Genomic DNA, 12,922 nt, shown 5'->3' with positions numbered 1-12,922 from the left:
GAAGACCTGGACTACCTATAAAGATTGATAAAATAAATGTGGGGGAGGGGGCACTGGAAATGACAAGCTTCATATAACAAGGCATGAAAGTAATGGTGTCATTAAAATCAGAGACAGAGTCATGACAGCATCACAGTCCAAGTCAAAAGTGTGGACACACCAGCTGTTAATGCATTTGTCTTTATTTTAGCTATGTCATTTACCTTATAGTAAAAGGCCTCGAGGCAATTAAGTAATACATATCAAATATTGCAACAGTCAAGAGGAGTTTTCAACATCTGAAAATTTTCTCAAATTTTAGACCCTTCCAAACAGCCTCCTTTTGCTTCCATAACAGCATTGCAGACTCTTGGCGTTCTTCCAACCAGCTCCCAGATGTAGCCACCTGAAATGCTTCTCTAACAGCCCTGAAGGAGTTTTCACAAGTTCTGGGCACAAGTTGACCACCTTACTCTTAGTCTTTGATACAATACAGACGCTCCTCTACTTACGAACTCTCAACTTTCAGACATACGAACGAAGAGAACTGTAAGTCCAAATTGTGTTCGTTGGGCTCTTGTTTCTTGTCAAATCAATTTTTTTTTTCTGCACGCCAATTCCGCCTAGTATGACTTCTGGCCACTACTCCCACCGGGCAACAACTAGTAGCATAGTGATCTGCAGTGTTTATGAGGTGGAAGTAGCTTATACTGGAAAATCCCACTAAACAAAGTGCACACAATTGTGCAAGACAATGTGAGTAATATGAAAAAAGCAGTGGATGACTTGGGAGTCGCTAGCTTGGGCTGTTCTGCACACTCGCTACAGCTTGTGATACACGAGGGGCTGCGATGACAAAGATGTGTAAGTGACGCTGTTGCCAGTGGGGCATTTTAAGCATTGTGGGGCATTTTAAGCATTCGCCACTTGTGTATCCTCGCTTGGCAGATATTCAAACTGAACTGCAAATGCCTCAAAACGCTTAAAACAAGATGTAGAAACGAGGTGGAACAGTACGTTATGTATGTTTCCAGTAGCCTAATTAAAGCTTTTTTGGCTTACATTTTTTCATTCGTTTTTTACTAGTTAAAAAAACATTAATAATATATAAAGTATAAATATTTATGTCATACATATTTATTATATTAAAATATTAAAGTAAAAAGAGCTTGTGTATCAGAATCTTTATCGGTATCGGCAGTTGTGTATCGGAATTGGATCAGAACTGAAAAAATGGCCCATCTCTACTCATTATCAACAACTGATCTTCAGTATGTTTCGTCTGGTACTGTAGCTACAAACAAGTCTATCAGGCAATGGACTACAGATGTGATTTTTTTCAATGACTTGCAAACGGCCCATATACCTATGAATGTGATTTGGGAACCAAACCCTGCCCCCCCTCACCGTTCCAGGAGGAAAGCATCTTAGTGTCCAGGTGAGGTGGAGGCCTGGTCTTCCGCACCTCTGCCAGCCTCCTCCTGCCCTCTGCCAACACCTCATCCGTCTCCTCCATACTCAGGCCAAAGCGGGCAGCCGTCAATTCCAGAGAATAGCGCACGATAAGCACGTTCTGCCCCGACAGCTCGCTGTGAGGGTCCTAACAGGAAGGCAGGAAGGAATAAAGTGGGGTTGCTAAATTTACCCACAGAGAGAGAGGAGGTATCCCAAAAATCCATGATCCCAATAAAAAGCAGCTCCTCTGTAGGCAGGACTTCCACTTGTACTGCCATAATACTGACATCCGATTTCCGTGTCCTATTTACTCTTCCTCCAAAGTAACTTCCTAGGCTAAACTGCTCCACCAAAGAAAATCATCCCACACAGCAGCACTAAAACCCTTCTGCATAACTGTTGGTTCTCTTGGGTACATGCTGCCTCTCCCTTTCCTCTCCCTCACAGAGGGCGGGTGTGTACCTGGGTAGGGTCCACGTTGCCCTGCTCTTTGACACCGTAGTGGTGCATGAAGATGTCAGCCCGACTGGCTCCCCCAGTGGCGCCCTCTACAGGTTCCGGGAGTAGCTCCCTGATCTCCCCAGCTGTCCATACACAGAAGGCACCTTCCCTCTTCTCAGCAGCCCCAGCCGTGGGGAAAGAGTCTGCATCCTCTGCGCTATAGAAACCTCCGGACTGCAGGGCAGAACGCAATGGTAATCCCACTGATACTCTTCACAGGGGCAGACTAGCATGCAAGAAATGCTGCAGAACATCATGTGTGAAATATACACATTTGATGTGTGAAATACATATTTGTGATTATTTATTCAACTCAGTTCTTCCATTTGTATAATAATGTTGTTGGAAAAAATGTGCATCAAAATACATAAAAACTGTAATTATCAATATGAAAGTAACCTTAATTAAGCCAGCCATTTGTCTACTGGGAAACCATAGTATTCCACAGTAAATGGCCAACAGGCAGGGCGATGGGCTGACCTCGCTGACCCAGTTCCGGGGTTTCTGTGCCACTGGCGTGCGCCGGCTGCGGCGTCAGCAGAGCTCGTGCGGCCAGGTGCCGCGGCGGGACGAGCCGAGGAGATTCGAGATCACTCACCTTGTCACTCAGATCTCTGGAGACGTAGCGCAACACATCCCGAGCCACATCTGCGAAGAGCTGCTCCCCGGACACCTGTCCCAGCGGAAATACAGAGGATTGCTCGTGTGCACCGTCCCAAAACCCACTGAGCCGGGCACAATGATGACAAACGCGTGTTTGTTTGGCTGCCGCCCCCTTAGAAAACAGGTTACCCCATATTAAGCTGGATAACGCCTAGGGAAAAGGAAGCTGTCCCGTACACACAGAAAAATTAAAAGGAGGAACCACAGCAGCAAGTGGCAGACAAAAAAATAGATATATTCTGCAGAGAAGCAGGCAAAAAAGTTGACAAAAGTAGGGGCAGGGAATAATTTGGGGTACGAAGGATATGCGATATTTATAGTATGTATCCAAACGTGTCACCAGCCAAGGGGCCTGATGTGTGAAATATGCTAATCATGTGAGTGACAAATAAATCTTTAAAAAAAACCTCCCAGCTATAAACCCCCTGAATAACTGCTCAAGGGTCAAAGTGGAGTCAGAGCATCCAGCACCAACAAACACCACAAACAGAACAACTTCACAGGTATGATGGTCGCTGTGCCACCCAGCGGGTTAGGACACCATGCCTGTGATCGCAAGGTCATCGGTTTCGGTCCCACGGCTGACAGAGCGATTTCATAGTTGGGCCCTTAGCTCATATTGCCCCAGGGCCTGGTTGACCCTGCTATCGCAATTCTATGTCACTTTGGATAAATAAATGTAACTCTTGGTTCTGTAACTCTTACAAAACCTCACATCTGCATCACACTGGATGCCTCGCCTTCATCACTAAACATTCAATATCTTTAGTAGTGGTCCCCAAGTGGCGTGGTGTGTATTTTTCCCTGCATGGTCTACCATAGGCCTCATTCTGTTCGAAGACAGATTTGATGTAGCTACAATATGCTTCACCCGTGACTTTTCATCTGTGCCCCAGGGACACGGCGTTACCTTCCTGCTGGGAGATGTGTCCTTCAGAACAACCAGGCTCAGAATTGCAGGACATATGGCTTCACTGGGTATTTTTGGGCACAGAAGGAATAGTGTGGCAATATAAAAAACCGCCCAATCAGCAGTCATCAGTCTTGAAGAGCATTTTTGCAAACAGTAAGGCATTTGAGAAGAACAGCTCTGACCCATGTCGTCAAGATTACATGAGAGTCCAATGGGCAGCCAAATTCTCACTTCTTTGACCTATGTATTACATCTGTTAATGGGGATTAGTATACAAGCTCAATATGATCCAGTTTCAAGTGCAAATGACTACAGGACTTGAAAATATATTCATTTACAACCAATGAGAAAAAGCGATGCTAGGATTACAGTAATCCCTCTCTAGATCCCGACAGAAAGACAGAAAGGAAGCAGAAAAACACAGGCAAGCGTGAGGCAGTGCACACAGAGTCCCAAAAGGCTCTCGCACAAACACAGGTGTCCCCAACCTGATAGGCGGTGATGTTGGCCACCGCCAGCTGCGCTTGGTCGTACAGCATCTTCTCAAAGTGAGGAACGTGCCAGGAGGAGTCCGTGGAGTAGCGGTGGAAACCCTGAGGGAGAAGCCGGGACACAAACAAAGAGGAGTGAGGGGAGAAGGAAGAAAACACAGGGAGCGGATGGAAAAAGCAGGCCGAGAGCAAAAAATACAGCGAAAAGAAATGAATCCAGCAGAACGGAAGAGACGCCAGACAAAAATGCAATAAATAATCCAAAGTGTGGTTCAATAACAGGAAGTAATTAAAGGAATGCAGCCTCAGTAAAATAAGAGTGTTTTCTTAAGGAATATGGGTGGCCTTCCATTTCTAATGATGTAGCCCGTCGACATCATGTGGGAGGGACAACAGCCTGTTGACCTACTGCTCATGGCAGGAGGGATGAGAAAAACACACTTCACATCAAGCTCCTTCCTTTCATTTAGCCCAGCAAAAACGTTATGTTCAATAAGGGAACATGTTTATTGAAATAGGCTGCCTTTTCAAGATGAAATGCACCAGATGCGGAACTGTGGCCCACACATGCTGGTGAGGTTAAGCCGCAGTACCTGCGCCACATGGTCATGAATGCCACCTAGGGCCATCATCCGCATTGTGTGGAGAGCCATCTGCAGCGCCTCCGCCCCCTCTGATGTGGACCGGTTCGTCGCCCAGAACGACATGAGGAACATCAGGTTGACTGTGGAGGCAGCGTAGAGTCACTCGAGAGTAACTGGATTGCAGAAACCGACGCATGTTCAAAAAAATCTATGTCTCTCTATGTACTGACAGCAATTAGATTGAGAGCATCTCCCCAGGGACACCTGGGGAGCGGATCTGAACCTGAGGTACATAAAATCCCAACAGATAAGATTAAGGTCTATTGAAGGATACAAGACACAAATTCCTGGAACAAACCACATACCTGGTTTCAACAGAACATGAAGAGTTTTATAATTGTAGGGAAATACGTAAAATATTACAGTGGGGACAAGCAGCACAGTTATGCTGCTCCAGGTCAAAAAGGAGAAGCACCAGATTTTACTGACTGTCCAGATATATAGTCTGACAGTATGGGTGTAAATTTTTTGGCCCCAAAAAATTGTTGGCCCCAAGGTGATTCAATTATGATTATTGAAGGAACAATTTGATACATTACAATTCTTTAATTTCTATCATGATTAATCGATTATTCGATTTTTAGATTACCTATATTCAAGCCTTTTTTAACTTCACTGAAAAAAACACAAATATGACCATGGGAACTTAAGTACACACTATTAATGAAGTACAAAGGAAGTAGAATCTCAGAACATTAATTTTTATTGTTGTAATTAAATAGAGAAACAAACTGGGGTAAAATTGCCCTTAAGGCCAACTACTGGACAGTACAGAAAAAAAATCAAACACTTTAATAAAGAGCTACCTGACTGGGGGGAGAGGGGGGAGCATTGGCCAAGACTGTCACATTGGACCAATGTCAATATCTTGATTTTTAATGAGTATTGGCTGATACGATGTTAAAAAAAATGTCATGCATCTCTAGTTAGTTAGCTAGTTAGCTACCTCAGGGTTTTGACCATTGCTGCCGTAGCTTACAAAAAGAATGATGCTACAAAAACCATTTTTGCGTTACAAAAGAGAGGCATTTCCTAAAGCACTGGAGTGCAAAGATTATCTCTACCATTAGATAGAGTGCTCTCTGCTACAAAACAGGGGCGAGTTTCCAAAAAGGGGTTGTAGCACAAAGATCATCAGGTAGCACGTCCTTTGTGAATATTAATGAACCTTCCCTGCCATCCCACGTTTCAAAAATCTGCGTGTTAGCACCGCTACTTTGTGCGTCTACCTGCAGCACGTGAACGCATGTTCATGCAGCCCTGAAGTAGGAATACCTTCATTTGAAGGTTACAGACCGATGCATTGAACTGCCACATTAACAATCGATTCATCACGACGCATCCGTGCATGGATACATGCCTATGTGACAGTGTCCAGCTAACCTGGTGTGGGGAACTTTGGCGCTTCCCTAAATCCCCCATACTCTTCTTCATAAGACTGTGCCAGCTGGTGGAAGCATCTCTGGGCCACTCCGGGGGCATGTGGTGGGGCTTGGCCCGGCAGGGCGCCGATAGCTGTGGCCTTTTTGAGGGCCTCAATGACCCGCTTCCCACTGGACTCAAGAGCCTCCCTGTTGCTCTGCCACTGAGTGAGAAAGATGTAATGAAATAGCAGGCAAGGAGAGATACTGAGTTATGCATGAAAATGTGCTTAAAACTCGGCAATATTATTACTACTATTATTATGGTTATTTTAATTATTAATTACAAAAACAACAAAAGTAATTCTATCAATTTATACAGTTCTATTTTCCTCTGAAGAAATTTAGCTTACAGACCTACTGAAAGCTCAGGTCTCCTCCTGAGACTGAACTAGCAAAAAATTCAGGTTACAAATCTGTACCCTTAAATACTGCATCTTATTCTTGGGTTATGTGCCGAGGGAAACCCGACCTGCTCTATAATTCGCAATAATACAGTTTTAAATCCAGGTCTGCGTCCACTATCGCCAGGAGGGAAGTATGTGCCCCCCAAAAAAGGTCGAAGCTCAGGGGTCAGCCATACGCTCATTGGCCATCCTCCCCCCCCACAGGTCGCCTGAAAAAAAGAGACATGCAAAAGCTAGAGAAATACTTTGAATTTATGCACATTCACATATATTACAACCTGCCATTGTCTTTGATAATGGTGAATACTGCTTAGTTAAAAAAAACAGATCTAATGTAAATTTGGCAAAAATTATGACAATCAACTGAATAACTGAGTATCCAGAAAATGACAAGACCTATATTGGAAGACCCTTATTTCAGTTAGCTATATATCCTCCTAAACAGCCCACAACATCACACACAAACAGCCCATAACAACCACAACACAAAAATCTCCAGAAACATACATTTACAGTGACAAATAAAACCTACTGAATTCTCCTATAGCAATGTAGGGAATGCCTGGTATGAAATTTGCTGCAGCCTGGTATGAATTTGCTGCAGCCTTGCCTGGATAGCTTTCTGTAAAGACTACAGTTCCTCAACCCTGGTCTGAAGACTTTTGTTCAAGCCAGACAATGAACCACCTGATTTCTAATTGCTGTTTTGACTTGAAACAGTTCAATTCCTCGACTGTTTTAAAATCCTCACTGCAACTTCAGAGAGAGCTGCCAGCATCCAACACCAAAGCAGAATAGCTCTGTCACACAAAATTTCCCCCACAATTTGAATTGCAGAAGAAGCCTGCGATTGTTTTTATAACACAGGATGCGAAATTACTATTTTGGATTAATTTCAACAATATATCTGATCCAAAATGTAATGTCGCATAAGAAAAAAAATATTATCTTTTAAAAATGCAGACCTGGACAAAAGTCATATAAAGTTTGTCCACATCTGGCCGCTCCTCCCGATCTACTTTGATGCAAACAAAGTTGTCGCTGAGGATCTTGCCAGTTTCCACATCCTCAAAAGACTCCCTCTCCATCACATGGCACCAGTGACAGGTAGAATACCCCACTATGGGATGGAGAACATAAGACATACTCAATATCAGCCAAATGTAAAGACAAGAACACATATACTTATACATAAATCTTGTACCTGACAGGAATATAGGCTTATCTTCCTTCTTTGCCTTGTCGAATGCTTCCTGTCCCCATGGAAACCTATGGGTCAGTATTTTTATATTTGTTTATTTAGTATCCATTTTTATTCAAAATGACATACAACTGGGACATCAGGGTCAGACAGTCCCTGGAGGTGTTGGGGTTAAGGGCCTTGTTCAAGCACCCAATACGAAAAAAGCCTGTAGACAATGGGATCTGAACCAGCAACCTTCTAGTCAAAGTTGCAGAGCACCGACCCACGGAGCTACGCACCATTGGTGAATAATATTTTAGGAATGGTTTAACAAAGAAATGGGTTGCATTTCTGCGGTTCTCACCAGTCCACTGGGTTATGTGCATGTTGCAGCAGATATGGTGATCTCTCTTTGCTCAAGCGATTTATGTATCTTCCTGAATGTCCAGGTCGGCTGTTCTGCGCATCACCCCCTGATGCCATGCAGAGACCGACTATACAAGTGGTCCTGTGGAAACGTCATAGTAGGGGAAAAAAACTTTAAAAAATTACTAAAAACGTACACCAAGGCAAATAGTAGATTGAAAGAGGTTAAAATCAGGGGAAGTCGATATAAATATGTGAAACCGGAGAAAGACAAATAATAGGCTTTGATCGCTAAACGAGCATGTTATGTAAATACGGAAAATTAACTACACAATCAACAATCACAGGGGAACGACGTCAGCATAGTGACATGTGCAGCACATCTGCCGGACACACTGCGTGTAACATGATTTGTTTATGACTGAGAAAAATATCTGGGTGTTCGTAGATCGGTACATTTGCAGGGTGAAATCGAGACTGAAGGCAGCTTTGACACCCCCCGATCGGCAGTTTTTGCAGCCAGCGCAGGCAGGACACCGGAAGCAAAACAACACAGAGCAGAGACGCAAACTGCATCATCTACTTCGATCTGACGGGTAAACGTCCTTAGCTAGTTAATAACATTAGCCACAGTATCAATGGCTAAATTCAAGCTTAAAGTTAATCTTCCGTCCCATTTACCTACAAATTCCACCACACAGCTGGGGATGAAAAATGTATAAAAAGTTATAGTTATCTGTAAAACGTAAGACAATTTACCTAAGGTAAGCCAACACACAGTCAGGAAAAACCTGACTATATTGCTGGAAAAAAATGTGCTCCTGTTTTATATTAAGTGTCACGGCAACTTTAAATTGCAAGCGACTGGCCGTGTTACAGTATATCTAAGACATGGAGACACCATACCCATAATATCATACTACAGTACATGCGCCTGTTGTATAACCAGATTAAAATTGCTGTATGTGCACGGATTATACTCATTAGACCAGGTATACTGTACTGCTTAAATACTGTATGATTCGTACTGTTTGGAAGCCATCGCAGCTGTCATTCTGAACACATGCAGCCGTCATTGATCTGTCCAGGCTTAGATGCTGTATTATCTGTTGTACTTATGTTTACCTGGAGCAGTGCTGGGGAGTCCTTACGTTCCCCGGGGAGGGGCACGTTTTTCTAGGTGGGAGAGGGAAGCCTCCGACGTCTCTGCTGCTCTCTGCGACTGGAATCTTCTCCAGTCTCGAGAATATCTTGTTGAAGTTTTGTGTTGCGGCTCGACTGTTAATATGAAGCGACAGTGCCCAGGCCCGTCTTAACATTTCACTGAGAAAAACCGAGCAGTCAGCTGGCCGGAGCTTTAATTCGCTCTGCCGAACTGTAAAGTGAAAGTGCAAGTCAGTGCGCAGGTCCGTCTCAGCAAGTGGCAGTACCCTGTATGACCACACGGTGGTACTGTGCAACGGAGTTATCCTAGGACGACCGAGTTAACTGTTAACTGCTTCAAGTGTGTATGTAAAAGATGCTGGAGGAGAGTTACCGTACATAATGAATATCATGGGTCGACAGAGCCTCCCCAGTCGCCTAAGTCGGAATTTAAATTAATTAGCAATTAGGATATCTGCAGACATCCCATCTCTCCCCAAAGTTCCGGGAATATCCCCCAAATTGAGAACATCTCCCTAACACCCGCAAATGATGTGCAATGTCCTATATATATATATATATACACACACACATATGTAATGAAAGGTAAATTTTATGTAGCTTGTCATTGCAAAACTGAATTGTGTTGGATGTTCAGGAGATTGTCATTAAATGGTGTACCGTGGGAAAAAAAATGATTTTTGAGGTTTTTGTCTCAATATTTGATATTTCTCTGGTCAGTTACATGCTGTTTGAGCAAGGCATTACAAAAAGTTCAGTTAACGCTATGAATGCGTTTTGGCGGTGGGGGAACGAAAAATACAGTAAAACAAAATGTAGCTTCTTAACGCCTATATTTTGCGCCGACTTAACCACTTGAACACGCGTTAGACCAATGTGACGTCTCAATGATGTAGTGGGATCTTGGACTTTAGTAGGACTCCTTTTCCATTCATCCACACTTAAACGCTAAAACGGCTCCGTTTGGGTGACTTGGGGGTGAAAACTCTGGGATAAAGTGGCAAAAAGGGAGAGTAATGTCTGTGTTTTTAAACGGAAATGTATCAGTGTGGACGTAGCCTATGCCAGTCGTAAAAAAAGATGACTTCTCCTGCTCTAGGTGAATTTTTACCTGGCTAGCCAACAGAAGGTATTATGCACGGATTTAACGGTTGTTTGTTTTGTTTAGTTGTTTGAATGCAGTTTGATTGTCATCAAGGCTGATTAAATCGGTTGTTTCATGTGGTTATAATTGTATTCTGTCATGGCGCTTTGCAGCTTTGCGCGGTTTTTGGGACCCTGTAGGCGGGCAAAATAACAAGTTATCTGTGACATGCTGTTTAAGTGAATTGCCATATATAAATTACCCATAGTGTGGTTGATTGACATCCTGTGCGGGTTGTCCCCTGTCTCGTGTATTGTGCTTCCTGAAATTGGCTCCAGACTCACTGTGATGTCATACTGTATAAAATAATGGAGGATGGACGGACAGCTCGGGAGGTATCATCGTGACCTCATACATTACTCATTCCTTCTTCTGTTATGCATGTGTTTGTATATTCCCTTTTCATGTGGGTTTCCTACTATGGTATAGTGTGCCAAAATAACAAATATAATTTCAAAGTACAGTAATTCATTGTTGGTTGTGTGTTGCCCTCTGCTATTTTGTGACCAAACTCTGTGTGTTTGGAGAGGACACATGCAGCGCGCATGTTTCACAAAAAACATAGGCTATTTAAACTGAAATGCACGTGTGCTGCCTGCCCCATTATTCCAACATCCATAACGTAAACAAAGACAGAACAACGGTGCCCTGAGAGCTGCAGCATGTGGTGAAAATAATCACTGAACCTCATGCCAGATGATGGTCTAATTTCCAGACAGTCTATATAGGGGAAAAATCCCTGAATGCTCAAATATTTGTATTGAACAGCTGAATCAGATTTGACTGACATAATTCTGAGTTGGGCACAGCCCTATTCTACATCTCAATCAACTTTGTCAGAGGATATATTTGAGACTGAAAACACAAAAGCTTGGAAAACTCTTGGAAGACCGGAGACGTCTGGAAAGGTTTTCAAGGTTTTACAGGTTTTCATAAATTTTGAATTATTACACATGACACCCTGGATTATTGCACATATTTACACATGTATTTTAGCATTCTTCTGTGTAACAGAGACATAGTGGATCAGGGGGGTGGAGGTAGTAAAGTTTGATGAGCCCAGGCACTGTTGTATGTGGGTATACTGTTAAATGCCAGTGTTATGAGTTTGAGGGTGTGACTTCTTCTTCTTCTTCTTCTTCCCCCCTTTAATGCCCTGGGCAAGCAGTCTGACCGTAGTTGTTTACCTGGCTTGTTATGGAACTGTGCGTTGTGTGTAGCGATACTCACTGGCCACTGACACCTCAAGATACATTTATGAGTACTGTTGAGTTCAAACCTGCTGTTTGTTATGTGCAATCCCTGACTTTTGCAGGGAAATACTGATGATTGTCATGATAAATTGCAATTTAAATGGCAGTTTAAAGGCTGATTTTTGCTCCTAAATGAAAATTGAAGGAACCAGTTAGTTAATTGTGATTTTAAGCTGTTCATTATCGTCCGAACGTGACAAGCACTTGCCAAACAGCATTTCAAAATCACAAATCTGAGGTAGACATTGAACAAGTTATTTTAGTCAGTGCTAACAAAATGCTGGTGCTCACATTCTTCCTAGCATTTTTTAATTCTCTGAGGGTCATTATTGTCATTATTGCTCTGTGGATTTCTCGTGTACTGAATTTTACTGTGGACTTTTGTTTTAGATTCTGCTGCATTACCCTTATTGGATGGGTATGGACTTACCTGCTGTCCCAGTGAGTTGCCGTACTGTTTTGATTGTGTGTTTTTTTTCTGCCTGCCTGCCCTGTTTTATTCTCTTATTTGTTCAATAAATCCCCTGTTTATATTTTATGGCTGTGTCTGTGCTTCTTCTCCATTGCCGGTCCTGTCAAGCAGTCACAAAGAAAGTGATGTTATTTCACTTTGATGCAAAGCAACACCTTGGGTCTTAAATCATATTAAACTTTTATCAAGCATTTGTCATATTGATATCGAGGAAAATTATATTGCAGTAACTTTCATTTTATTGTCCAGCTCTAGGCCAGTTATACTTCACTATTGAAGTTTAGATCTGAGGGCTAATTCTTCCCAATTATGCCCCTCAAGGTCTATCTGTAGTTGCACACATGAGCATCGGCATCACCGTGAAGGATCAGAGATTCTCTAAGGTGCATCCTTTGGAGCACTTTACCCACTTTCTCTTAGAAGGTTGGATAGTCCTAACTGCTGTTTTGTACATGCACACCAACAGCAGTTAGAGCAACTCATAGTCACATAGAGCCAGCCTTGTTGTCTACCAGCAAAACTCCGACTGCATAGCCCTTAGGCTGATACTTATGGGTATCCTCACATCTGCCTGTGGTCTGTCATCACGAGGGACTATAGAGTTGGACAAATCATCCCTGATAAAGAGGCTTCATTCCTGATGCCATGCTATGTTTGGAGATAAAGCCATCTCTGTCTAGCCAATACCTTTCCATCTCCTGCTATAAGTTTGGCTTCCTCCCTGCTGAAGAGGTGGCATTCCACATACTCAGATTCAGTCTTTCGCTATGGCCTGATACTTCTGGATTCTTCCCATTCATGCACATCACTTTAGTACAGTGGTTCTCAATCCTGTTCCTGGCGCCCCCCCTGCCAGAATGTTTTCG

The 12,922-nt window shown here is 43.1% G+C and overlaps 1 protein-coding gene across 1 annotated transcript in view; it reads right to left on the bottom strand.

Moving 5' to 3' along the window:
• The window catches only part of spata20 (spermatogenesis associated 20), a 32,472-nt gene extending 23,031 nt beyond the window's left edge, over positions 1-9,441 (bottom strand). The window contains exons 1-11 of the mRNA XM_023836864.2: positions 9,149-9,441; positions 8,022-8,165; positions 7,679-7,743; positions 7,440-7,594; positions 6,540-6,683; positions 6,030-6,231; positions 4,596-4,726; positions 4,000-4,104; positions 2,534-2,608; positions 1,897-2,109; positions 1,387-1,579 (exon numbers count right to left, since the gene is read on the bottom strand). Of these exons, the coding sequence (XP_023692632.1) occupies positions 1,387-1,579; positions 1,897-2,109; positions 2,534-2,608; positions 4,000-4,104; positions 4,596-4,726; positions 6,030-6,231; positions 6,540-6,683; positions 7,440-7,594; positions 7,679-7,743; positions 8,022-8,165; positions 9,149-9,342 (1,621 nt within the window). The 5' untranslated portion in view covers positions 9,343-9,441. The remainder of the gene's footprint in view (positions 1-1,386; positions 1,580-1,896; positions 2,110-2,533; positions 2,609-3,999; positions 4,105-4,595; positions 4,727-6,029; positions 6,232-6,539; positions 6,684-7,439; positions 7,595-7,678; positions 7,744-8,021; positions 8,166-9,148) is intronic.
• Between the last annotated feature and the right edge of the window lie 3,481 nt (positions 9,442-12,922).

Source organism: Paramormyrops kingsleyae, chromosome 5, assembly GCF_048594095.1.
Source record: "Paramormyrops kingsleyae isolate MSU_618 chromosome 5, PKINGS_0.4, whole genome shotgun sequence".
NCBI classification, from domain to species: domain Eukaryota; kingdom Metazoa; phylum Chordata; class Actinopteri; order Osteoglossiformes; family Mormyridae; genus Paramormyrops; species Paramormyrops kingsleyae.
This window is presented reverse-complemented; position numbering and strand designations above follow the sequence as displayed.